The 23401-nt window shown below is 39.6% G+C and overlaps 5 protein-coding genes across 15 annotated transcripts in view; 1 reads left to right on the top strand and 4 right to left on the bottom strand.

The window, feature by feature from the left end:
* Nucleotides 1–2445: 2445 nt before the first annotated feature.
* On the bottom strand, nt 2446–6080 carry LOC116616177. The gene is made up of 4 exons (XM_032378132.2): nt 5415–6080; nt 4948–5118; nt 3989–4208; nt 2446–2784 (listed from the first exon to the last, which is right to left on the bottom strand). The coding sequence occupies exons 1-4, from the start codon at nt 5541–5543 to the stop codon at nt 2543–2545; spliced, it is 762 nt and encodes a 253-aa protein (XP_032234023.1). The 5' UTR covers nt 5544–6080; the 3' UTR covers nt 2446–2542.
* Nucleotides 6081–6227: 147 nt separating this feature from the next.
* LOC116616176 lies at nt 6228–11469 on the bottom strand. Its single transcript, XM_032378130.2, has 3 exons — nt 10439–11469; nt 8374–8605; nt 6228–7646 (listed from the first exon to the last, which is right to left on the bottom strand). Exons 1-3 carry the CDS (start codon nt 10727–10729, stop codon nt 6889–6891), a joined length of 1281 nt encoding a protein of 426 aa, XP_032234021.2. The 5' UTR covers nt 10730–11469; the 3' UTR covers nt 6228–6888.
* An 854-nt stretch (nt 11470–12323) lies between these two features.
* Nucleotides 12324–14861, bottom strand: LOC5509222 (uncharacterized protein C8orf74 homolog). Its single transcript, XM_001629718.3, has 3 exons — nt 14186–14861; nt 13296–13594; nt 12324–12828 (listed from the first exon to the last, which is right to left on the bottom strand). Exons 1-3 carry the CDS (start codon nt 14637–14639, stop codon nt 12529–12531), a joined length of 1053 nt encoding a protein of 350 aa, XP_001629768.2. The 5' UTR covers nt 14640–14861; the 3' UTR covers nt 12324–12528.
* Nucleotides 14491–20729, top strand: LOC5509223 (transmembrane protein 234 homolog). Of its 2 annotated transcripts, none has more exons than XM_032378135.2 (5): nt 14491–14628; nt 15095–15246; nt 18467–18533; nt 18876–18953; nt 19481–20729. In XM_032378135.2, exons 1-5 carry the CDS (start codon nt 14613–14615, stop codon nt 19543–19545), a joined length of 378 nt encoding a protein of 125 aa, XP_032234026.1. In that variant the 5' UTR covers nt 14491–14612; the 3' UTR covers nt 19546–20729. The 2 variants fall into 2 exon arrangements, with proteins under 2 accessions (XP_032234026.1, XP_001629747.2); XM_001629697.3 differs by having other exon boundaries at nt 18861–18953.
* Nucleotides 20730–21008: 279 nt separating this feature from the next.
* The window catches only part of LOC5509225 (nesprin-1), a 125759-nt gene continuing 123366 nt past the window's right edge, over nt 21009–23401 (bottom strand). For all 10 annotated transcript variants that reach the window (XM_048726027.1, XM_048726036.1, XM_048726029.1 and 7 more), the window contains one exon: nt 21009–22827. In XM_048726027.1, coding sequence (XP_048581984.1) covers nt 22151–22827 — 677 coding nt within the window. In that variant the 3' untranslated portion in view covers nt 21009–22150. The remainder of the gene's footprint in view (nt 22828–23401) is intronic.

Raw genomic sequence — 23401 nt, 5'->3', positions numbered from 1 at the left:
TTTTCCATTTCGTACAAAATCTGTCCCACGACCGTAACTTCCCGATTGTTTTTTTATTCCGTCGCTAGCGTTACTAAGTGAAGTACTGTAGGTAGAGCAAGTCTGATTAAAATCGCTTTGTCCTGTAGAAATATCCGCATAAGAAACCGAAGAGCGCGTATTCGCGCTTCCCCATAGACTCCTTGACACTCTCTCACGGTTGAGAATATTCTGCGGTGACGCTCTTTTCAAAATTGACTTCAAATCTTGGTTTCCAAGGCTGTTATCACTTATGTGCCGCGTTTTCCCATACTGTGTATGATTTCCGTTGGCGTTATTTTTCTGGTTACGAGTGCTCGAGGAATTCGCCATTAACCGCGACACATTGGTCATGACCATGGGTTTTTCTCCAGCAGGAATAATATGAACGACATCGTCCTCTCTGAAAGACACTCGACGTTTCGGCTTCTGTTCTGTTCGACAGCCATCCTTTTCACTCGGAAACATCGCTAAAACAATAAACTCCTACACGTTTTCATACCAAAATCTTGTGAGAATAACAATTTTTATGAACTCAATACCACACTAGATACACTGTTTTCTGTGTTTTCTTGCATTTTTGTGCTTGAACAGTAGGAAGTCTTGCGATTTTGACTCGCTCGAGGTATTGGTCAAATCACCCTAACAAAGTCCTAATTACTTGCGTATCTGCGTTTTGTAAAGCCTGTTTTGTTGTCTTTGTTGACTTGGAAATGAATTTGATTAATCGCTGAGAGCTACTAACCATGAATAAACAAAAGAAAATCATCACAAGCCAAATTACTCTGAGGGGTTATTAACATTTCATAAGTTTGGTCGCGAAACTAAAAATCAAGATAAGGAAAATGCGTGTTACGATTTATTTGAATAATGGCTTGTCACCCGTCTTTTTGTTTGCTTTAATGGCATCTTGTTTGTCTTTGATTACGTAAACTTCTCTTTGAAAATAGTCCTTAAATGCTTGGCAAAGATGTTTGAAATTTAACATTGCTATTAATTGCATATAATAGGATTTTTTTTAGAAATACGCGGTTCTGACTCCTTTTTTGGACTGTTTCACGTTACGCTTATTTTTAAACAGTTTCAGGGATGATCTAAAAGCTTATTCATGATTAAGGATGTTTTAGCCATACGAGAAAAAGCATTTACATACACATACAAAAAGTTGCAACAATGAAAATTACTGTTAATATTATATTTATGTGGAATCTTTCGAAAACCATTTCAACAAAACTATTATGCCTCTCGGCTGAACATGCCGAACAAGCTATGACTACACTGTTAACAAAAGGGCGTAAGTGGCCCCAAAGTGGGATACAGTGCGCACTACCCAGCATACTGTGCGCACTCAAACCACAAATACCCAGCGTACTGTGCGCACTCACACCACAAATACCAGCGTGCGCACTCAAACCATAAATACCCAGCATACTGTGCGCACTCCTACCACAAATACCCAGCATACAGTGCGCACTACCAGCATACTGTGCGCACTCACATAACAAATACCCAGCATACAGTGCGCACTACCAGCATACTGTGCGCACTCACATCACAAATACTCAGCATACAGTGCGCTCTCAAATGGCACATTATCTGGTCCCAGAAAAAGGGAAGAAATCCGCACAAAGTAGGCATACGAATAAGTTTCTTCCCTAATTCCTGAGATCACCTAGAAAGAACTTTTTATTTTCAAATTTCCTATTTGTTGAAGATTTATTTTTATGCTAAATACATCGTATATTTTTTTGATAAGATGTTTTAATTAATATGTATTATATTATAAAAAGAAATTGCTTTGGAGAACCCATATAAAGATGACAAGTGTATCAAAACCCTTCTTCTATATATGACCTCAATACCCCTATTGCGGTTAGAGAGCATTTTTTTCTGGAATTACAAACTCTTTATAACGTAATGCGGTAATGCGAGAGAAGGCGGTAATGCGGTAATTCGAGAGAATGCGGTAATGCGGTAATGCGAGAGAATGCGGTAATGCTAGAGAATGCGGTAATGCGAGAGAATGCGGTAATGCGATAATGCGAGAGAATGTGGTAATGCTAGAGAATGCGGTAATGCGGTAATGCGAGAGAATGCGGTAATGCGATAATGCGAGAGAATGCGGTAATGCGGTAATGCGAGAGAATGCGGTAATGCGGTAATGCGAGGGAATGCGGTAATGCTAGAGAATGCGGTAATGCGGTAATGCGAGAGAATGCGGTAATGCTAGAGAATGCGGTAATGCGGTAATGCGAGAGAATGCGGTAATGCGGTAATGCGAGATAATGCGGTAATGCGGTAATGCGAGAGAATGTGAAAACAAGGAGTCAATACCGCTCAATACGGGGAGATGGGATCCACTTGGATACAGACGTGTGTTCTATGCCCTCCCTGGCCGAGGATGACATTAACAGTTGAGACCCAATGTGCCATTCGGTCATTAATCTGCCATTTAAAAAAAATGCTTTACAAACAGTGTGTATATTGAATCCCAAACATACTAGCAAAGCCTTTGGTTATTTCCTTACACTTTAACGTTTTCTTTATGAGTCTCAGCCGGCTTCCCCTCCTTTAGCAACCTTTCAATGTTTTTCTTTGCTCGGTTGTAGTCCTGATCACTAAAGTTATGCTCAAGTATCGGAGCTCTTCCTAGCTCCAGCGCATCAACGCCCCTCGCAAGCTTTAACAGGGGCCACATGAAGCCATCAGCGTGGTGGTCATTCAGAGCGATCATCTGTAATTCTTTCTGAAGCTCCTTTTTTGGACCTGTGAACAATTCATGCACGAGTGAATGGTCATCGAAAAGAGGCGAAATATATTATGGGTAACGTAGAAAATTGGAGATTACGCCATGAAATTAGTTTTCTAACCAACGTTGTTTTGGCATGTACTGTTCTTCGAGTTTCAAGGTACAAAAATAGAATAACCGCGAAAAGGGCTAATTGGGCTGATTTTCGGCCATTTCTTAGGGCACTACTTTGGTGATTTTGGAAACTCTTCTTAAGTTAGGAGAGTTCAGCTACCCTTTCTCATTCCGGATACTCCACGCGTCCGGTGCATACTGAATTGTTAGATCAAAAAATCATTTTATAGTGTATTCATTAACTGTCTAATTTACAACTTCCATTAACTTTGCGCACTTAGGCGTCATCATAACGCGTGTTTACGTCTTAACGCGTGCTACATCATAACGCGTGCTACGTCATAACGCGGGCTACGTCATAACGCGTGCTACGTCATAACGCGTGCTACGTCTTAACGCGTGCTACGTCATAACGCGTGCTACGTCATAACGCGTGCTACGTCTTAACGCGTGCTACGTCATAACGCGTGCTACGTCTTAACGCGTGCTACGTCATAACGCGTGCTACGTCAACGCGTGTTACGTCTAAACGCTTGTTACGTCATAACACGTGTTACGTCAGAACGATTGTTAGGTCATAACGCGTGTTACGTCATAACGCGTGCTACGTCTTAAAGCTTGTTACGTCTTAGGGTTGGTTTTCACTTGGACGTAAGCGCAAGCGGAACGCACGTAATTTTCCGATTCTCACTAAAACACAAGCGCAAGAACGCAACTTCTTGATTTTTTTTCCGTTTGCGCTGACGCTTGCGTCCTAGTGAGAACCAACCTTTAACGCTTGTTACATCCTAACACGTGCTACTTCTTAACGCTTGTTACGTCTAAACGCGTGCTACGTCATAACGCTTGTTACGCCATAACGCGTACTACGTCTTAACGCGTGTAACGTCTTAACGCTTGTTACGTCATAACGCGTGTTACGTCTTAACGCTTGTTACGTCATAACGCGTGCTACACCTTACCGCTTGTTACGTCATAACGCGTGCTACATCTTACCGCTTGTTACGCCATAACGCGTGCTACATCTTACCGCTTGTTACGCCATAACGCGTGCTACGTCTTAACGCGTGTAACGTCTTAACGCTTGTTACAATCCTGATAACTCACCTTGATTCATGATTGGGTACTTTCTTCCCATGCAGGATTGGGATTCCACAGAGAAGATGCCTTGGTCCACTAGACTATCTAAGATAGGTGTGAGCACTTCTCCGCCCTTCAAGGAGAATGTTCGTATCATCCAGTCGCCTGCACTTCGCATGGTACTGTCCAATATGCGTGTGAACAGCGCTTTGTCCAGGAACGTGTCTGTAGGTGTCGGGTTTGTCACCTGGCAATTCAAAATACCCGAAAAACTTTAGAGAGCGTTGTCAGAGAGTGCTGTAGCCAGTAGCGCCGATATTTTGGCCCTTGAGGTCACCATATAATGTAACATGCGCTGTGCCAATATCAGGGCCGTGACCAGCAAGGCATGTGATAAGCACTCGCCTTGAAATCTTGATGTTTAGTGTTTCACAATTGAAAAGTATGCGATAAAACACTTGCTTTTGTTGGATTTACCATCCAGTGGCTAGCTTTGCCTCGGTAAAATTTAGATTCTGGCTACAGGCCTGAATTTTACATTAGCATAATAAAGTTAATCGAAGTGATGAGGGGAGGGGGGAGGGGGGTATTTCTTGTCTCCAAAATCAAATCGGCATGCCAGAGAAATTTTGAAAATTTGTTGAACATGTGCGGAAATCATTGCCTGATCCCTGACTTTCGCTCATGCTAAAAAGATAAAAACCAACTTAAGGAGTGTTCATTAAATACACCGAGGGAGGGGGAGGGGAGGGAAGATATTGATCATGAGGGGGGCTCCAAAAATTTTTAACCACCAAAAGAGGGGGGGGGGGGGGCTTCGAAAAAAAGGTCCTTAAAGGGAAAGATAAAGAAAATTTTGGGGTTCTATAAGGGGGGGCACCGAAAAAAATTTACAATGAAAGGGGGGGGGCACGGAAATTTTAAGGTGTCTTGAGTAAAAATCGTCCCTCCCCCCCCCTCGGTGTAATTAATGAAAACTTCCTTACCTTGACGTCAACACCCTGCGAGACTATGCCAACCTTCATCATGAAGGTTTTCTCTTGAATGCACAATTCAACGTAACCTCTCACTGCGAGGTCGAGCAAGATGGCGGCGACTGCTGCATCGTGGATGATCTCGTCTGACACCCTACCGGTCACTTCCCCCGTCTCAGGATTCTGCCCAATGCAAATAGCGTAAGAAAACCTTTCCCTCCACAACCCCTCCCGCTGTGTGCTTGCTATTAATTTGTCACTGGGAAAGCGCTTGTACTTCCATCGAGCTTCATCAATAGCATTTTTCCCTATCAAGTTTAAACTTGATTTGAATTTATTCACGAACATCTTTTATTGTGAATTTATGTTATATCTTTATCTATAAAGGTGACTGGTTGTTCTAAGAGCGAGGCCTAACTCACTCTCCATCTGACAGGGCTAGATGGAGAGTGAAACAAAATTCTCATGTTTACTCTTACCTGCCAAAGAAGACAATACGCCTGAGACAAATGAAGATTTCGAGACTGGCAATCCTTGATATTGAACCGACCAGACTGTAAAATCTCCCGTAGATATGTCTGCACAAAAGCAGAGTATTCCCCCATCATTTGGATTTGGTCTAGCCGAAACCCGTGCCGAAAGGGCTCGGAGTTTACAAACAGCGTTCCCTAGTCTCCAGGGACGAGCCGTAAGAAATCCACTTATGCATAAACCAAGAAACATAGCTGTCAACCTCGCTTTAGGAAATTCTTGATAAAATACAGTAAATGTATCAGAAGTACCAAGATAGCTAATGCGGTAGAATATAGTAAATGTATGGATATTTTCAAGAAAATTAGGCTTGAGAAAAGGTTCAAAATCTTGAGAGTTGACAGCTATGAAGAAAGCACAGTAAGAATATTCATATCTGCTTGAAATAATACAAAAAGCCCAAATTGTCGTGATCGTGAACCAGAAAAAGGCCTCAAAATGCCTAAAAAGGTCAGTTTTACTACCAATAGTATCATCTGTGTATAGTGGCGCAGTTTCTTAACCACCTTTATTTTTATCGATTCTCAAGAGGAATTAGCCGTTTGCACAATAACGCTTTAGAATACTCGGACCAACTCGTCACGAATCGTTGATTCTGTTTTACAATCAAAAGTTTATTTTCAACGTCATCTTTCTCCATTTTTTTAACCCTTTAGTGAAGTACCTTTAAACTTTGAGTACTGAACTGCGGTAGCGGGAATAATCTAACTGCGCGGCGATACGGGTAACAGTAAAGCAATCCAAACACAGTACTCTTTTCAGGCAGTGGTCGTATTATTTTAATGTGTATTCCCAGTAAATATATTTCCAAGAACCACTGCTTTTTTATACTATTTCAAAACAATAACAAACTATAAACTGCAAAATATTATCAATAAAATCAAGTAACTATTTTTTATAACTAACATTTCTTTTAATATAAACGTGTTTCTTAAACATCGGTTACCAAACGTACATTTGTACATGAAGATGAAGATGAAAATGTTTATCATCTTATTTAATACTATCTTTAACTCTACGTGTGTTAAAATATATTAAATATTTTACTCTGTGCTAGTAAGAGATTTGTGAATATATTACTACTATCATTTTAATAAAGAAATAATACTTTCTATGGTCAACTTTCCGCCAGGCTTAAAAACCTTAAAAACGTTTTTGCTAATAAATTTGTTTCTCAAAATTGAAAAACCTCAAAACGTCTCACACACTGCAAACCATAAATGCAGGCTGAATTTCCTGGTTCATATCTGACCACTGTGATGATAGTGATGTGTTGTACCCATCTTATCATGTGCAGATAAGCAGAAGAACTGGCTGATATCATCAGCACGTTGAACTTCCAAACATTCATGGAAGCCAGCTTGTGTTAAGGGGACATTGTTATGCCAGAAATGTCATGGCTCTGCCAACAATTTGTTTGTCTCACATCTTGGTATTTAATTCACTGCTATTTAAGCTCTGCAATGTTTCTTTATCCAACTCTAAGTTTTCTTCTTCCTGCTCAACGGCAGATTCGTCCAGCGTTCCTTCCTCTTTCTTATCATCCTCATTTTTATTTTTTTTCTCTTCTCTTTCTGTATCTGGTTTTGCCTCTTCTGTTAATTCTTCATTGCATTCTTCCACAGCTTTTTCTGGGTTACCTTTATGCTCTGTGCTACCATCATCCTTTTTCTCATCTTTTTCCTCTTCTTTTTCTGTATCTGGTTTCCCCTCTTCCGGTAATTCTTCATTGCATTCTGTGACATCGTTTTCTGGGTTCTCTTTATTTTCTGTGCTAGCACCTTCTTTTGTCTGTTCTGTTTCAATTTGCACCTCACGTTTCTCCCTGACTACACCCTCTCCTTCTGCTTTCTCTACTACGTCCACATCCTCAGGTTTACAGGTACTGACATCTTCAGTCTTAGAGCCTTCATCTGACCTCTCCCCATTGATCTCAACCATGGCTACAATCTCATTACTTCCAGCTTCACTAAGAACTTGTACACTAGTTAGTTTTGCAATACTAGCATTTGCTTCTCCAATCTCATTCTCAGAAAAGTATTTGGGAAAGAAAGTTCCTTTTCTGAATGCACAAGCATCGACATCTTTCATGAGTTTAAGTAGGGTCCACATGTAACCATCTGCAGGATGTGCCGAGAGTGCAATTTTGCGTATCTCCTCAGTTAGTTCAGACTTGGGCTCTATAAAATAAACAATCCTCTTAAATGCGTGAAATGATCTGTTTTTTGGTGGAGAGAAATAAACAAAATTCTTAAATGTGTGAAATGATCTGATTTTTGGTGGAGAGATATAAACAATCCTCTTAAATATGTGATATGATCTGATTTTTGGCGAAGATATATAAACAATCCTCTTAAACTTGTGAAATGATCTGATTTTTGGTGGTGAGAGAGGAGGTTCACTCTGCCAATGTTGATCTTAGGTACTATGGGGTACAGAAAATAGGAACTGTAGGAATCATGTATGAATTCAACTCACCTTTCCCAGAATGCATTGCACTAATGTTTCTTTCATAAGACCTTACTTTTTGGGCTGTTTTTAAAACCATAAAAATTGAGCATGAAAACAATACTTTGACAGACCAGAAGTTGTTTACAGCCTTCTTGAAGTTATTTGCAAAATTTCAGGCTCTTTTTTTTATTAGTATTCAGTTTCAAGCTTTACCACAAAGCAAGCAAAAACTTGTAAGACAGCAGAAAAGAAACTTGCCAGAGCCTCGATTTCATGCTCAAACAACACAGCTCCCAATATCTTGAAAAAGGCTACCAAAGGAAAGAATCATGGTAGTCTATCAAAAGCTGTATGAATTGTGCATGTGGATTATGTTGGGTCGAAATACAATTTTGTTGCAGCAAAACCCTTAATTTGTTCTTATTTTTGCTAAATTCAATATAATTAAATTTCTACCTAGATTTTTTGTCGGGTACTTTCTCCAGAACAGCACATCCTTCTTATCCAAGATCTCCATGTTGACAAGACTTTCCAAGATTTCTGTGACACATGTAGGAAATGCTGAGCAGCCATGTATTATCCACTCGTTAACTGTCTTTGGCTTGTCTGGGTTGGCCTTATGATGTCTGAGAATACTAGAAAAGAGGGCTTTGTCCAGGAAGGTCCCACAAGGTTTATCCTCAGCTACCTGAAAAAAGGAAGGATGGTCAAACAAGGGTGGGGGGCGAGGAGCAAGGGCTTTTCCTTTCTCCTCCTCCCCTCCTTCTTTAGACTAAGAGTTGCTCCTCAAATTGCCCTCTCTCATTTTCAAATAAGGTTGCATTCTAAAGGACTGGCTAAACATTCAAACATGTTTGTCAAACATTGCGTTTGACTTGAATGTTTGTATGTTTAGCCACCCACAAAACATGGCACTTAATTGGCTTCCACAACACGTACAGATGTTTGAACTAGTTCAAAACATTTTCATCAAACATTTGCGTTAAACACAAAACATTGCGTGCGCTTTGTGATTTTATTCAATCATCACTTGAAATTCCCATGGCGCCACTTTGATCTCTCACGTAATCATAATGGAAAAAGTGTGCGTGCTCATGTTTTATGAAAATGTTTTTGTGTTTAGCCACCTCCCCAAACATGCTAGCACGAGAGTTCGATTTTAATGTTCGACAAACATGTTTGATTGTTTAGCCATGTGTAGTAAGCCACATTGCATCACGGGAAACACATAAATGACAAAATCTTGTTCACCATAAACCATGATGATGTAACCAATCTGAAGTTTTCTGAATCTAGAATTATTTTGAATCATGCTTGTTTTTTTGAAACCCATAAAGCACAGTTGGTTATGACACAGATTTTAAGGGCTGCCTTATTTGAAATAGGTGTAGATGGGAATAAGCGCCCTCCTTAAAATAAGCACTTCCCCCGCCACAAATTTTGGAATAAGCTGCACCAGAGAATCTAGCTATCGATGAAAGGAACCGTGAAGACGATATTGTCATCAATTTATAAACAACAAAAACCCCTCCATGAATATAACGTGTAAGTTTTGTAACAATTTTACAGTTGTTTCAGTTTATCACATACAAAGTCTTGTTCTCAATTGATTCAGAAGCTGTTGAAATAAGCATGAATGAAATAAGCCCCCCTTTCTCCCTTATAAGTGTCCCCCACCCCCAAAAAAGACTTGCTTGTTCAAATCATCACTGTATTTTGGTGTCTCTGCAGGCCCGTACGAAGAGGGGGGTGCAGGGGGTGCGGATGCACCCCCCACAACGGCCTAAATTTCACTTTGGGTTCTATATAGACGTGCTATTTGTCGACAAAACTATAAAGCATAAGCTAGATCACTCTGGTATGTCATTAGTCAGACTTTTTCTTTGTTCAGATTTTTATCCAAAAATTCACCGCCTCCCCCCCCCTCCCCACCCTCCCCAAGAAAAATTAGGTCCACTTTTTCGGATTTCGCACCCTCCCAAGAAAAATCCCGGGTACGGGCCTGCTCTGCCCTTTAAATCCTAGATCCACCCTTAGGTGACTTGCTGTGGATGGGTGCAAAGAAAAATAAAGTTTGTTCAACTTTTGCGGTAAAAGATCTTTCATGGTAAAAATGTATTTAATCATTTGCCCTTAAAAAAAAACACATATAGGAGCAGCTGAATATAATAATAAATCTTAGATGTTCTAATTAAGTAAAAGAGGATACGACATGTCAAAAGTTGTGGTATTTATCATAAAAGTGACCAATAAGAGTAAGTAAAATGGTTTAGCATGCAAAAAGAATTCAAAAGAACACAAATAATAACGTGGCATAATCAAAGTCACTGTTATTGTATTACGTGTCGATTAATATATAATGCACTGGCACACTTCATCGGTTAATAATTTACTATTATGATATAATAAACGAAAAATTTGTCACGCTCTCGCCGAGCAGTAAAAAATACCATGTGCTTCGCTGAACGATCAAAGTTGTTTTGACCTCGAGAGTGGTGTGGCCTTATAGGGGAATAAATACCTTCACATAGATAATCTCTCTCCTTCTTGTCATCCACTGCTTCACTTCAACTTCGAATTCTATTTTCTCGAGGATTAGTAGATCTATAAGCACGGCCACAATAGCCGCAGCGGCCGGGGGTCCAGATTTTTGTCGACCAGAAACTTCGCCATTCTCTTTATCCTGCCACATAAGGCAAAACGCTTGCGACAACTTCAACCTTCGTTCGTCAAACGAATCCTTATCAAAATAATCAGACTTTAAAATTTCACGAAGCCTGTCCACCATGTACCATGCGTGTTCAGTCGACATGTTGACTTTAGATTAGAGTTTGAATGACTTTTCGGGCTGTCGTTGTCAAAGTTTTGGTTGTCGTGTTGTTTATTCTTCCAAAGACTTCGCTTCACCGATTAACTTCGTCTACCACGCCTGAAAGCTCCGAGAATGTTCCCGTGACAGATTGTTAGAGCTCCGTGATGGATAGAGCACCGAAGTGCAGGATAAGTAAGATCTTTGGATAACGAGAACACGACAGGAATTTTATCGCCGGCCATTTACCGCGCTCTCAGCTCTCGCTCTCATGTTTGTTGTTATCGGCTGCTCATCGCGCGTAGACTGGGCCCCAATTGGCGCCTATGTAAAAGTTTTCGGGAAAATTGGAAAAAAAAAAACCAAACGAAAGAAATTGAAATAGATGTAGGTTGCTGGTGTTTTTTTTTTGCAAAGTATGGAACAATATGTCTATTCACATGTGTTTTCATATTCATATCAGTCACATTTGTATTAATATTTTTGAAAGCTAAATCAGATTGGTAGGTCTGTCCTCATTATGTCCCAAGCCCTATAAAGTAATGTTTATAATATAGAATTAGGCACTGCCTAAAAGCGTAGCCAGCTTTATTGCCATATTTTCATATGGAGAATCTTTGGGCTGTTTAGGGGTGTGACCCCCTGAAGAAAAGAGTTTCTAGTTTAGAATTTCTTTTGAGGATAAAAGATCCATAATAACAGCATCTGCTCGGGAATTCCCCAAACAAACACCGACGTTTTCAAAACTCAATGAGGGCACAACAAGAATGTTTTTATAAAATTATTTCTAATCCTACGCAAAACACAATAAAAAAAACTTTACAACAGCGCGCGCTCATGGCGCCATTCCAGTGCACGTCAGCGCGCGCAGAAAACAATTTGAAATGCTGGCTTCAAATTTAAGCAATATTTAATTCATCGTTCGGTGGTTAATCTATTTGGACTTATTTTGCGATTTCCTATTTACCTGGGACACGTTTTTCTCCCGAATAATAATAGTCTTTAGTGTTAAAAGGTAAAAGTTCGTGGGCATTCACAGGGTTGTTGATTGATGATGCACGAATTCCCCTTACACGATTTTATGCTGCGTCAACCACTGCGACAGGTGAAGAAGTCGAGCTGATGATATTCCCAGCTTGTAAAAGTACAAAGCAGTTCCTTTGACAGATATATCCTTCAAATTATCATTTTTATACGGCCATTTGACTGGCTAAATCAGTTGCATTTTCTCAATTAAACACTTTTTCTTGTCAATTCGTTTCTGCAATTATGCATTCCGTTATTCGTTTTACGTCGAAAGTCATAATAGGCTTGATTCCCCCCAGTCTTTTTCAAGTCCCCCAAGTTCTTGCTGGAACTAGTCTCTCATTGGTTTAGAGCGATCAATGGGCTGGTCGAATGAGCTGGTCACGTGAGTGGTACAGATAGCTGACAGCGTGTGACATGACGTCATTGACCACAATTTTTGAGTCGCCTAGTTTATGACCAATTTCTATACCTAATGAGCTCCGCGCGCTGCTTATGGACGCGCTGGCTCCGCTATAAATGATTTAGATATGTATGACCTTAAATTACCAAGAAACCAAATATCTACAAGTTTATGTAAACATCTACTTTTTTCAAGGCAAATATTGATATAAATGTCATGCCTTCTTGACTACACTTTGAAAATTTAAGTGTAAAAAAAAAATGACACCCATTTACTTTAAGAAACGAATTAAACAAATCATGTTATTACTGTAAACATAAGATTGTACTTTTTCACAGCATACATTTTGTTGCTGATACTCAATGCATTTAATCTAGCTAACAGCTTTCCTTGATTTACTACTTGAAGATTTTTTTCTTGGAGACTTTCCATCGTCCTGGTTACCCAAAGCAGTTGATCTCATATACTGGTATTCTAGAGTGTCTTCCATCTCGTCTAAAGTCTCTTTGAGTAGGGTCTCTGTGACTGATGCTTGTACATTAACGACGTCTTTAATAATGTGGTTGAGCTGCTCTTTGCTGATTGGTTCAGTGGTTGACGTTAAAGGCATGTAAGGTTCTTCTAGATGTTTTGCCACCTCTGATAACTGCTGGCTGTAAAACTCTTGTCTTTTCTAAAAAAAATGAAGTAAAGAAACATAAACACAATGTTATAAATATTTGTTCAAATATATGCTTCTAAAGGCAGATCCAGTAATTTTAGATTGATACCACTGAAATAGGTGAGGATGGGGATCCTCTTCTTTGGGGGGGGGGGGGGTACTCAGATGTAAACCTGATAGGTATGGGTATTGGTGATATGGAAACTTAGGGGACTAATCCCCTCCCCACCCCACTTTTTGCAACATTTCTTATTAAAGAGTTCACCCACCCATCCCACTTTATGGGTGCTTGGTGAGAGAACGCAAAATTACAAACCAAAATGTTTGTTTGAATCCCCTTATTGTACCCCTCGAAATATAATATAGGGAGGAAATGTTGATAGCTTTGTATCAAAGTATGTTGCAGTTTTGCACTGTCAATGAGTTACAACAATTCCAATGCCGATGATGGCAACGGTAAATCTAGCAAATCATTATACCTTTCTTCTCTCTTCTTCCATTTTATCTATATCCTTGAGTCTTTCTTTCTCATCCCAGTCAGACTTGGGAATTGCTTTTGTCATTTTATCTATTCCTTGTGGTGGCTCAACTGTCAAGTCAAATTGAGTTCTATCCTCCTCACGATCGCAAGTCAAAACAAACTTGTACAGCCTGTAATGCTGGAAGAAAGTCTGGAACACAAAATCCACCAAAGATTTCATTCCATGAGCAGTGAATTGTACATTGGATCGCTGTAGGTAGTCTTGAAAATATTTTATTGCCTCTGGTAGAGAATTATCTGCAAATGTAGGATACAATAAGGAGTTATTTTAAATAGATCTTGAGTATTTAGCAAGAAAAATGTCTGCAGATCCATACCTATTTCTATTGACATACAGTTCTTTGGATCATGGTGGCAGTCATTTCTTCTATTCTTGTTATTAATATTCATTGCTCTATTCATGGACTGTAGACCATGGTAATATATAAGTCAGAGGGGAGGATCCAGGAGTTCCAGAAAGGGAGGGAGGGGGAGGGGTGGAGGGCAAAGACATGGTTTCAAAAAAGGGGGGTCATTGTTCTTCCATGGATTTCCTTATATTACTTGCTTTTTTTAAGCTTAATATCTTAAAAAAAAAGGCCAGTAGGCCAGTATGCCACTACCTTTTTTTAAGTCTCATTCATCATAAGCTCTCCATAAGTAGATCTAAAAATGACCTGATGTGCACAACAGAAATATAAGGAAAGCTACAGTATAACAATGACACCCCCTGTTATTGGGACTTGAAGGAAGAACAGGAATGCCTAAATACAATCATTAGTTACTTTCCCATCTTGTTCTACTATCTACCCAGGGCACACTACAAGTTCATCAACTCAAGAAACTCACCTTTCACCGCTTCTAGTAGTACTTTTATGGTCTCAAAAACAAAACAAACATTTTTCCATGGAAAGCCTTCATCAACCGCGAAGGAAAGACCGCAGTAATAAATATCCAGCAGACTGGCTGATCTTAGGTCATCATCCTCTTCAAACTCATCAAACCCAAGCAAGAATGCTAAGCGTTTCTTCTTCTTTGACTCTGACTCCTCGCAGAAAAGTTCTTTCACGTCGTCGATGTCCAAAGAAGGCGCCATTTTGTTGCTAAGGTGATTGGGTAAAACCACTGTCCATGTGCACGCAGGCGTCAACTTATAATTCAAAATGGCGGACAATACGAAGCTCTTTAGAAATTCGAAATAATATGGAAATAAAAGCAAATAAAAGTGGTTTAGTTGCTGAAAACCTTTGAGGTGGAACCACAGTCTACCATTGACATGGATGGACCTATTGGTGAGTGACATTTTATTGTAATATTCCAGAAATGGGTCACTCTAACTAAAAAGGATGGTTTCGGAGTAAAAATATCCTACGGTTGTTCATGCAAAAGTTTTCGCGGGGAGCCATGAAATACCTGATATCAAGAGGGGCAGAATTAAAATACATGGGCAGAGAATCAAAGGAGGTCTTGAGTAAAATCGAGGAGTGTCTGTGCCAAAAAGAAATCCAGCGGAGGTGGGGGGCGGGGCGCAAAAAACAAATCTAGGGGAGAGGGGGCGGGCTATGACAGAAAAAAAATCCAGGGGAGAGGGAGGGGGGGGCAGTCTGCACTAAAAACAAATCCAGGGGAGAGGGAAGGGGAGGGGGTCGGTCTGCACCAAATACAAATCCTGATGAGAGGGGTTACCTACTAACTCTTATCCATGGAAAAGGTTTTGACTTATCAATGAAGCCATTATTATGTGCTTCTTATCTAAAGGTAATGCGCTAAGTCTACTGGGTGTTGCGTTATTGTGGGGTGTAACCAATCCATTCATCAAGAAAGGCAGCGCTGGGATAGAGGACGTGAAGGGCAAAGGTGCTATCAGACAGTTCCTGGCGGAGATTAGATATTTGATATTCAACTGGAAGGTTAGTAAGGATGGGTCATTAACACATTGACCCCTCAACCGGCCTGTACCGGCTTTGGGAAGTACCCACAACCCAAAAAATTCATAAATCTAAACTAAACACAACAAGATGAAGATACTCAGGCATCCGTCTAAGGGATAAATGGTCTTGAAGATATGCATCCAACCAAGGTGTTGGCAACTACTCTTAAGCCAAATAATAGCACAGGTTCTTTGACAAATTTCAAATCGAACAAGGAAAGAAAAGCAGAATCACCCCTCTCAACAAAACGCTCAAAATACAACACAAGGGAGAGAGATCAGCAAACACAGCTCAAGGCACAAATAGATACCTTTATTCTGATCCTCCAGGTTCATTTCCATGGCCTCAAAACACAATGTTCACTCCTTGAAGGCTTGTAAAACCATGAAGATGCCTTTACGGATTGAAAAGCATTCTGGGAGATCCAGGGAAAAATTCACCAGGGGAGGGCCAGTCAACACTCTTCTCCCCAAAGTCAGATGGTTTTTTATAAGTCTTTTCACCCCGAAGCCAAACAAATCAATTCCAGTTCATACAGACCCAGAATAGCAGTGTAAAAAATTTTGGAATCAATTTGGTTTCAGAAAAGACAGCATTTAGGAGAGCTGTGGTGATTCATTAGAAAATTATTTACTCATCCAGGCAAAACCAAACAAGAAAAAATCATCATGAATCCACCTTTGCTTGCAAATATCCATATGCAAAGCACTCAATTATGCCCCAAAAGACTTCATGATGTCCTGAGACACTCTCCTAATATGCTCATAGCTGTATTTTTGATGAAAAATACAAGCAACCATCAACTTGTGCTGGCTTCAGCACAACGACGAGGGATTAAAAGTGGGGACCGCAAAGCACTGTTGGAAAGCTTGGATACCGCTGACTAGGTGCAGCTGTGTTTGACTTTGACAGGCTGTATAAAACTCATAATAGGGGGGGGGGGGGGTATCTGTTTTTAGTCTGTTTTTTTGTAAATTCAGCTCAAAAATAGCCAGGAGTCAATGGGTTAATCCACCACCCCTAGATTTTAATCAAAATAACTAGGCCTTTTTAGACTTGTGCTGTGAGATACACCAGTGAACTGGATCACATATATGCCATTTCTAGCAAGTGAATATCTTTAACCTAGAAAATAGAATTTTTTTTACTTGTACATGACTGGACTCATTGATAGGGATGATATGCATAGCTTTTTTAGAAAAAAAAAATGCCCAAGAAAACATCAGATTCAGGCAAGGTTTTGTGATAAGATTACTTTGATGGTGAATATACAGGAAAAATATCAAAAGTGGGCCGACACTGCTGCTTTGAATATGTAAAGGCAAATACTTTATAAAATTTGGGCTCCCTGTGGTTTCCCCAATGGTTAACATAAAAAATTATCTGTTAGAATATCAGCCATAACTAAATGGAGGCTTGTTTGTCTATCAAGCAGAATTTGCTTACACTGTTGTATGCACCTAAGCTTGCGAAAAAGGCATTGTTCTCAGGCAGTGAGGCAAGCATAATTTTTAGGGTGTGTTGGTAAACACATTGACCCCTCAACCGGCCTGTACCGGCTTTGGGAAGTACCCACAACCCAAAAAATTCATAAATGCAAACTAAACACAACAAGATAAAGATACTCAGGCATCAGTCTTAGGGATAAATGGTCTTGAAGATATGCATCCAACCAAGGTGTTGGCAACTGCTCTTAAGCCAAATAATAGCACAGGTTCTTTGACAAATTTCAAATCGAACAAGGAAAGAAAAGCAGAATCACCCCTCTCAATAAAACGCTCAAAATACAACACAAGGGAGAGAGATCAGCAAACACAGCTCAAGACACAAATAGATACCTTTATTCTGATCCTCCAGGTTCATTTCCATGGCCTCAAAACACAATGTCCACTCCTTGAAGGCTTGTAAAACCATGAAGATGCCTTTACGGATTGAAAAGCATTCTGGGAGATCCAGGGAAAAATCCACCAGGGGAGGGCCAGTCAACACTCCTCTCCCCAAAGTCAGATGGTTCTTTATAAGTCTTTTCACCCCGGAGCCAAACAAATCAATTCCAGTTCATACAGACCCAGAATAGCAGTGTAAAAAATTTTGGAATCAATTTGGTTTCAGAAAAGACAGCATTTAGGAGAGCTGTGGTGATTCATTAGAAAATTATTTACTCATCCAGGCAAAACCAAACAAGAAAAAATCATCATGAATCCACCTTTGCTTGCAAATATCCATAAGCAAAGCACTCAATTATGCCCCAAAAGACTTCATGATGTCCTGAGACACTCTCCTAATATGCTCATAGCTGTATTTTTGATGAAAAATACAAGCAACCATCAACTTGTGCTGGCTTCAGCACAACGACGAGGGATTAAAAGTGGGGACCGCAAAGCACTGTTGAAAAGCTTGGATACCGCTGACTAGGTGCAGCTGTGTTTGACTTTGACAGGCTGTATAAAACTCAGAATAGGGGGGAGGTATCTGTTTTCAGTCTGTTTTTTGTAAATTCAGCTAAAAAATAGCCAGGAGTCAATGGGTTAAAGAAATTTTAGACTAAAATATCCAAAAGGGAGTCGTTGCAAAATCTCCATGGGGAAGCAATAATATAGCTGATATTCAAGGAAGTATGGTGTCAATCTAAGGATATGCCATAAATAAGATTTGGTAAAAAAAAAATAGATGCATCTTTTTGTATATTTGGTACAAAAGGTTGTTTTTACTGGTTAATCAAGCATGTAAGTTAAAGAACTTCATACCTGCCAAATCTTCCGGTTTTCTTGGGAGACTCCAGTTTTTAGCCTTCATCTCCTGGCAAAAAAATCGAAACTTCCTATACATTTTCTGTAATCTCCCAGGAAAACTCATTGAGAATGTCTTATACAGTTCTTGTATTTGAAGCACAATCTCTCGTTTTTGAGCTGTCAAGGTTGGCAAGTATGGAACTTCTATCTTTAGTTTTTAGTATTTTTATCCTTAGAGTGTAGTCAGTAACCCAGGCATGGATTAAATGCACTGATAACCCTCGATTGGGTACTTTAGCCTGCACAAGCCTGTAGTAAAGAATGTAGAAATGTCAACTCTACTTTCACACTATCTATAATGGTTTTAAGACCCATGATATAAAGGCAGACATTACTTTAGTAGTGTTATGTTAAAGTCATGACAATAATATCAAATGTTTCAGATTTTCTTATTATCTTTCCTACAGTATATGGTCCCATTCCTGCTTAATCAAAGTGGCTCTGTGTTGTTCTACCTAACATTAGGATCAGCAGGTTTGTGGATGTTTTGCTATATGAGAATGTATTTTTTATATTTTGGACTGAGAAATAGTTTTTATGCTTGGCCATGATTTAAAATGTCAGCCATTTAAAAAAAGAAGAGTAAGTAGAGTTTTGAAAGGGATACGAGAATAGGGAAGGTAACCAATAAGACTTCACCTAGTTAAATATTACTTTAATAAAGTATAACAAAAGCCTGTGTTACATGCTTTCTTATCTGTGCCCGAGCTTCAATGCCTGGGAGTATTTATTGGAGATAGATGCCACCATGTCCCTGCTATTGTTTTAATAATATTATCTCCTATTTTCACTTATGTGCAGATCTGTCACTTGCAGTGCCTATCACAAACTCATTGACATTCATCATGACAACTTTGACAGGAAGGATTCTTGGCGAGGAGAGCTGCAAAACAGGTATCCATAGGTGGATCCTTATTTCAGAGATTTCGCATTAAAATATGAAGAAGTAGAAGAATGACAAATCACTCCCGACCCCCTTTCTAAATAATATCCTTGCTCACCCCTCTCCTATTGAAGGTTGTCCAATACTCTGAAAAGTTATGCATGACATTGTCTGAAACAATTGAGGCCACTGGGGGGTCTTTGAGAACAGGTAAACAATGGAAGGGGACAATGGCGTATCGGACTAGTATCCCCCTTTTGGGACTCCATGATCCCCCCTGTAATCTGACCACCAATGAAACACCCTTGTTTTGCCTGGGCGTAGTTGTCAACTAACAGTTTTATCAGCTCAACATGTGTGTGTTTTCACTGTCACACATTACAATCAATTCAGGTGAAATCTGACCACCTTTCCTTCATGAAATTTGGATGATGAGAAGACCTATTTCCATAGTGTGGGGAAGCACCATTTTCTAGTCACTTTGTTGTTTGTTAGATTAGACAACAATGCACTGCTCACATAACATTTCCCTTCACAGAGACATACATCGGCATGCTGTTAGTGGTGGGCGGAGTCTCACTCTGTGTAATGGACAAGACATAGATTATGTATACGTCATGCAATTGAAACAATGTCTGCAAGGCTCCGATGTTCCATTCCACGAGTCAAAATACTAAAGCTGATTGGTGCACATCACCATAGCCAGCATTAGAAAATGATCACTGCCACTCGACCAATCAGCACCATCCATTTGAACACCCTAAATCTCATAGTAATTAAGGCAGCGAGGGCATTGAACAATAGGGAATTAGTGGTCATCTAATTAGTGATTAGTATTCCCTAAGTTGCAACTTTGTTTGCATTGTTTTCCCGGAGGAAAAAAAATGAAAACAAAGTTGCAAATCAGGGAATACAAATCACTAAAGTAGACGATTACTAATATATTACTAACTACAAACCTCACTGAAATGTCCCTGTTATTCAAAGCACTTTAACTGCTTCACATCTTAGAGAAAAAAAGAAAGCAAAAATGCAATGTTAATTGTGTTTACTAATATCAAAGTTATTCCCAAATATTTCAACATAGCTCAGAGATGGAAGCAAAAAAATAACTCCTGAAGACCTCTGTTTATCATTTTCTACCTGTGTCTTCAGACTGTACTGTTTCGTGTTTTTGATGGGGGATTCAATCCCGCTTTCTCTTTGCTTATTTTTTTTTCGCTGAATGGTTTTTAAAACCTCACGTTTTCTTTTCCGGGGACGGAAAAATGAAGCGCTCCTGCTTGATCCTGTCTTGCAGCAGTGACTAGAATTCCAACAGAGCCAGAAATCTAGCTTTATTCGCACACAATTGACCTGTTAGTATTGCCTAATGATGTTGAAAACCATACGATGGCCTTTGACAGTAAGATACTATTTTAATTGTTATACATTTAATGATGCTCGTGCTGTGCACTCGCAGATTTTTAATTCGTGCCCTAAATCCCATAGAACACTTGCGTCCATTATTTAACCCTGTCTGTGGCAGTCATAGATAATTTGTTTGGCGATTTTTAGGATTGATTTGCAGCTTGCTTCTGTGAGCCCACATGGCTGGAAATAGAGCCTAGGTGATTCTGTTGTTGGTAGGGTTGATCACACACTGTTTTTGGCCCCAGTAACAATGCCAGTGGCATTAATTTTGTCAGTTATTAAACATAAAATAAACACCTCAAAGTTATAACAATATGTATTTATGCTTGTATATAATGAAAGAAGATAATTTTGACAAAATTAATCAATCATAATAGTGTGGTCTTTTTTTTGGGGGGGGGGGGGGGCAATAGGGGTTTTCTCAAAATACTAAATTATCTGGCCAAAAACATGGCAAAATATTTTACAGACAGGAGAATTTCAGGTGGTTTCTAATACCAGCAGGTTTCCATAAAATCTATTGGGGAAGTTAGTAGAGATCCATACGAATAGTAAACTTTTTAAAATACCTAATAAACTGGGAGAACACAGTCAACTGATGCTATAGGGGTTAGGGTTTCCAATTAAGCAAAAAGCAAAAACAGTACAACAGATACATATCAAAACTAGTTTATTTGCCGAATTGCAACAGTATTTAGAATTGCTTTACTTACATTTTTTAACAGATGGAACATACCTTACAAAAATGCATTTTTTTTCCAAAAATCTACAAGGCCATATCAAAAAACTTTAACAGCAAATTAAACAAAAAAAGCAACATGTACCTTAATAAACATTACTTTAATTTACCTAGTGTTTTTTTTAATTTTAAATAGTTGCAAGAGTTTTCTTACAAAACCTGAATATTCTTTTAAGATTTTTGCAAAATATTCACTACTTTCTAAACTACTTTCTCTATTTGGTGGACACATTTTGAATTACGTAGATCACTGGAGAAAAGACTTCTATGCTCCCGCCACACGGAAACTACAAGGCTTGCCACCAGTTTCTGTGCTCTGTAGTGTTGTGGCAAATGGATGTGGTGTTGAAAGTCACACAAGCAATAATTGTGACATTTGCAATAAAAAAGAGCAAATATTACAATAATCAAACTTTCAATTTTCAAAGTCTATTTTTTTCTTACATTACATCACCCCTTCTCATAATGGCTAATTAGCTGGCTTTTGTGAACATCACAGCAGGCCCACTGTGTGCTCATCAAGAAGTCCATTTGTCTTGTGCAGCGTGGTCTGGCGTTAGCTTGTCTTACATGCCATTCTCTTTTGGGTACATTTCCCCCGAATAGTACCCACAAGTCTTGTCATGTTTGCTGGTGCTGCATCTTTTGAGTTCATTATATTGAACAGTTTATTTTTTTGTTATTCATAATTTTGGTTCGTGCTGGATTACCATATTACCCCCGTAATGGCATCCATGAGGCATTGATGTTTCTGTAATGTTCTCAATGTAGCACCAATGATGTTTCTGTAATGGCAGCCATCTGATGCTGCTCTCATTCTTGACATATTGTCTTGTCTTTACTTTTGTTGGCCATAGTTGATATATCAACTTTGCCTTCCCTGTATGGCCCTTATATGCCTGTTTTCAAGTGCCCCATATTTTAGAAATCCCAGGCATCTACAAATACTTATAACAATAGCGATTCTCTGGATACATTAAATAAACACTGACATTTTGACTGGACAAACTCAACGTACAACACATATATTTACAAAATATTTCTTACTAAGCTATTCTACTTGCTAGACCTAGGTTTGGGCTTGGTCGTGGTTGTAGTACTGGTCTTCTTAGCTGTTGTCTTGGCAGGTATTTTAGCTGCTGCACTTGCTGCAGCAGTAGGTGGTTTAGCTGTAGCAGCAGCACCAGCCTTCGTACCTGGTCTTGTAGTTGTTGTTTTAGATGCAGGCTTCGTAGTGGGTGCTTTGGTAGTTCTGCCAACAGGTATACGAGATTCAGATGAAGGCGAAGTACCCTCTGGTTCTCCTTCTCTTGAGCCTGTGCTTCCAATGGATGACTGGCTGTCACTGCGAGATACAACCTTGGCATCCTTGAGTGCACCGTAACTACCAGTCTTCCTCATTCCTGGTGTTGGTGATTTGGCCTGCGCCCTTAGATTGCTGCCACTTCTAGCTTTGGCAATGCTTGGAGCACGAGGGGAGAGCAACTCCCCTGACTTCTCCCGCCGGACGCTAGGGACAGTCAGCCCAGAGCTGGTACTGGTCTTAGGGCGAGCCCCTGATGGTGGTTTGCCTCGTAGTGAAGTCCCTGATGACTCTCGTGTTGGCTTACCACCAATGTCGGAGCCTTCCCGGGATAAAGATGGACGCTTGCTCTTGAAGGTGGCCATGCTCTCTGCAAAGCCAGCATCTCCAACCAGCTGGGCCCTAAGATCCAAGTTTGTACGACCCTCCGCTGAAAATAAAACAAGAATCAGTATTAGAGACCTGTTAAGGGCCTATGGTACTATCTCGTTGCTACGAAACTCCGTTGCTACGAAAGGGAAAAGCACTAAATTTGGTTAAATAGACTAAAATCGCCGCACATCCTCTAACTTGATCCCGTGGCCCAGTGGTTAGCAACTTTGACTTATAAGCAAGTGCTCCGTGTTCAATTCCCGGTCGAGTCTTTTTTTTTCATTATTTTCTTCGAAACTCTAGTTCTACCCTTTTTTCCAAAGAGATTAAAATAAACTTTCGACATTTTGTAGAAGAAAATGCAATTTTCATATGTTTTTAGAGAATAAAAATAGATGGCGAAAAAACAAGATGGCGGCCATTTTCGCGCGAGAAAGACACGTTTATTTTGAACATTTTACAGCAACTGTAAATTATATTTCACTCAAACAGGGTCAGATAACGTCATCACTTCAGTCATTTATGTCTAAAAAAAACTTCCAAGTGATTCGACAAAAAAAACAGAAGCATTTAAAAAACAAAAAAAAATTCCCTAGCAACGGACTCAAAAGATAATACCATAGGCCCTTAAA

The sequence above is a fragment of the Nematostella vectensis genome, chromosome 4 (assembly GCF_932526225.1).
Source record: "Nematostella vectensis chromosome 4, jaNemVect1.1, whole genome shotgun sequence".
Classification (NCBI taxonomy): Eukaryota; Metazoa; Cnidaria; class Anthozoa; order Actiniaria; family Edwardsiidae; genus Nematostella; species Nematostella vectensis.
The sequence above is the reverse complement of the archived record's forward strand: the minus strand, read 5'-3'. Positions and strand labels throughout refer to the sequence as shown.

Bases quoted from the DNA above. Each gene is read 5' to 3' on its own strand.
- LOC116616177 (XM_032378132.2), bottom strand. From the start codon at position 5,543: ATGATGGGGGAATACTCTGCTTTTGTGCAGACATATCTACGGGAGATT. The intron at 5,119-5,414 runs GTAAGAGTAAAC...TGCATTGGGCAG, and splicing joins CGTATTGTCTTCTTTGGCAG to AATCCTGAGACGGGGGAAGT. The intron at 2,785-3,988 runs GTGAGTTATCAG...AATTGTTCACAG, and splicing joins GTACCCAATCATGAATCAAG to GTCCAAAAAAGGAGCTTCAG.
- LOC116616176 (XM_032378130.2), bottom strand. From the start codon at position 10,729: ATGTCGACTGAACACGCATGGTACATGGTGGACAGGCTTCGTGAAATT. The intron at 8,606-10,438 runs GTATTTATTCCC...TCCTTTTTTCAG, and splicing joins GAGAGATTATCTATGTGAAG to GTAGCTGAGGATAAACCTTG. The intron at 7,647-8,373 runs GTAGAAATTTAA...TTTATTTTATAG, and splicing joins GTACCCGACAAAAAATCTAG to AGCCCAAGTCTGAACTAACT.
- LOC5509223 (XM_001629697.3), top strand. The intron at 18,534-18,860 runs GTTTGTGGATGT...ACTTATGTGCAG, and splicing joins CCTAACATTAGGATCAGCAG to ATCTGTCACTTGCAGTGCCT. The intron at 18,954-19,480 runs GTATCCATAGGT...TTCCCTTCACAG, and splicing joins CGAGGAGAGCTGCAAAACAG to AGACATACATCGGCATGCTG.
- LOC5509222 (XM_001629718.3), bottom strand. From the start codon at position 14,639: ATGTCACTCACCAATAGGTCCATCCATGTCAATGGTAGACTGTGGTTC. The intron at 13,595-14,185 runs GTGAGTTTCTTG...CTACATTTGCAG, and splicing joins ACTACTAGAAGCGGTGAAAG to ATAATTCTCTACCAGAGGCA. The intron at 12,829-13,295 runs GTATAATGATTT...CATTTTTTTTAG, and splicing joins TGGAAGAAGAGAGAAGAAAG to AAAAGACAAGAGTTTTACAG.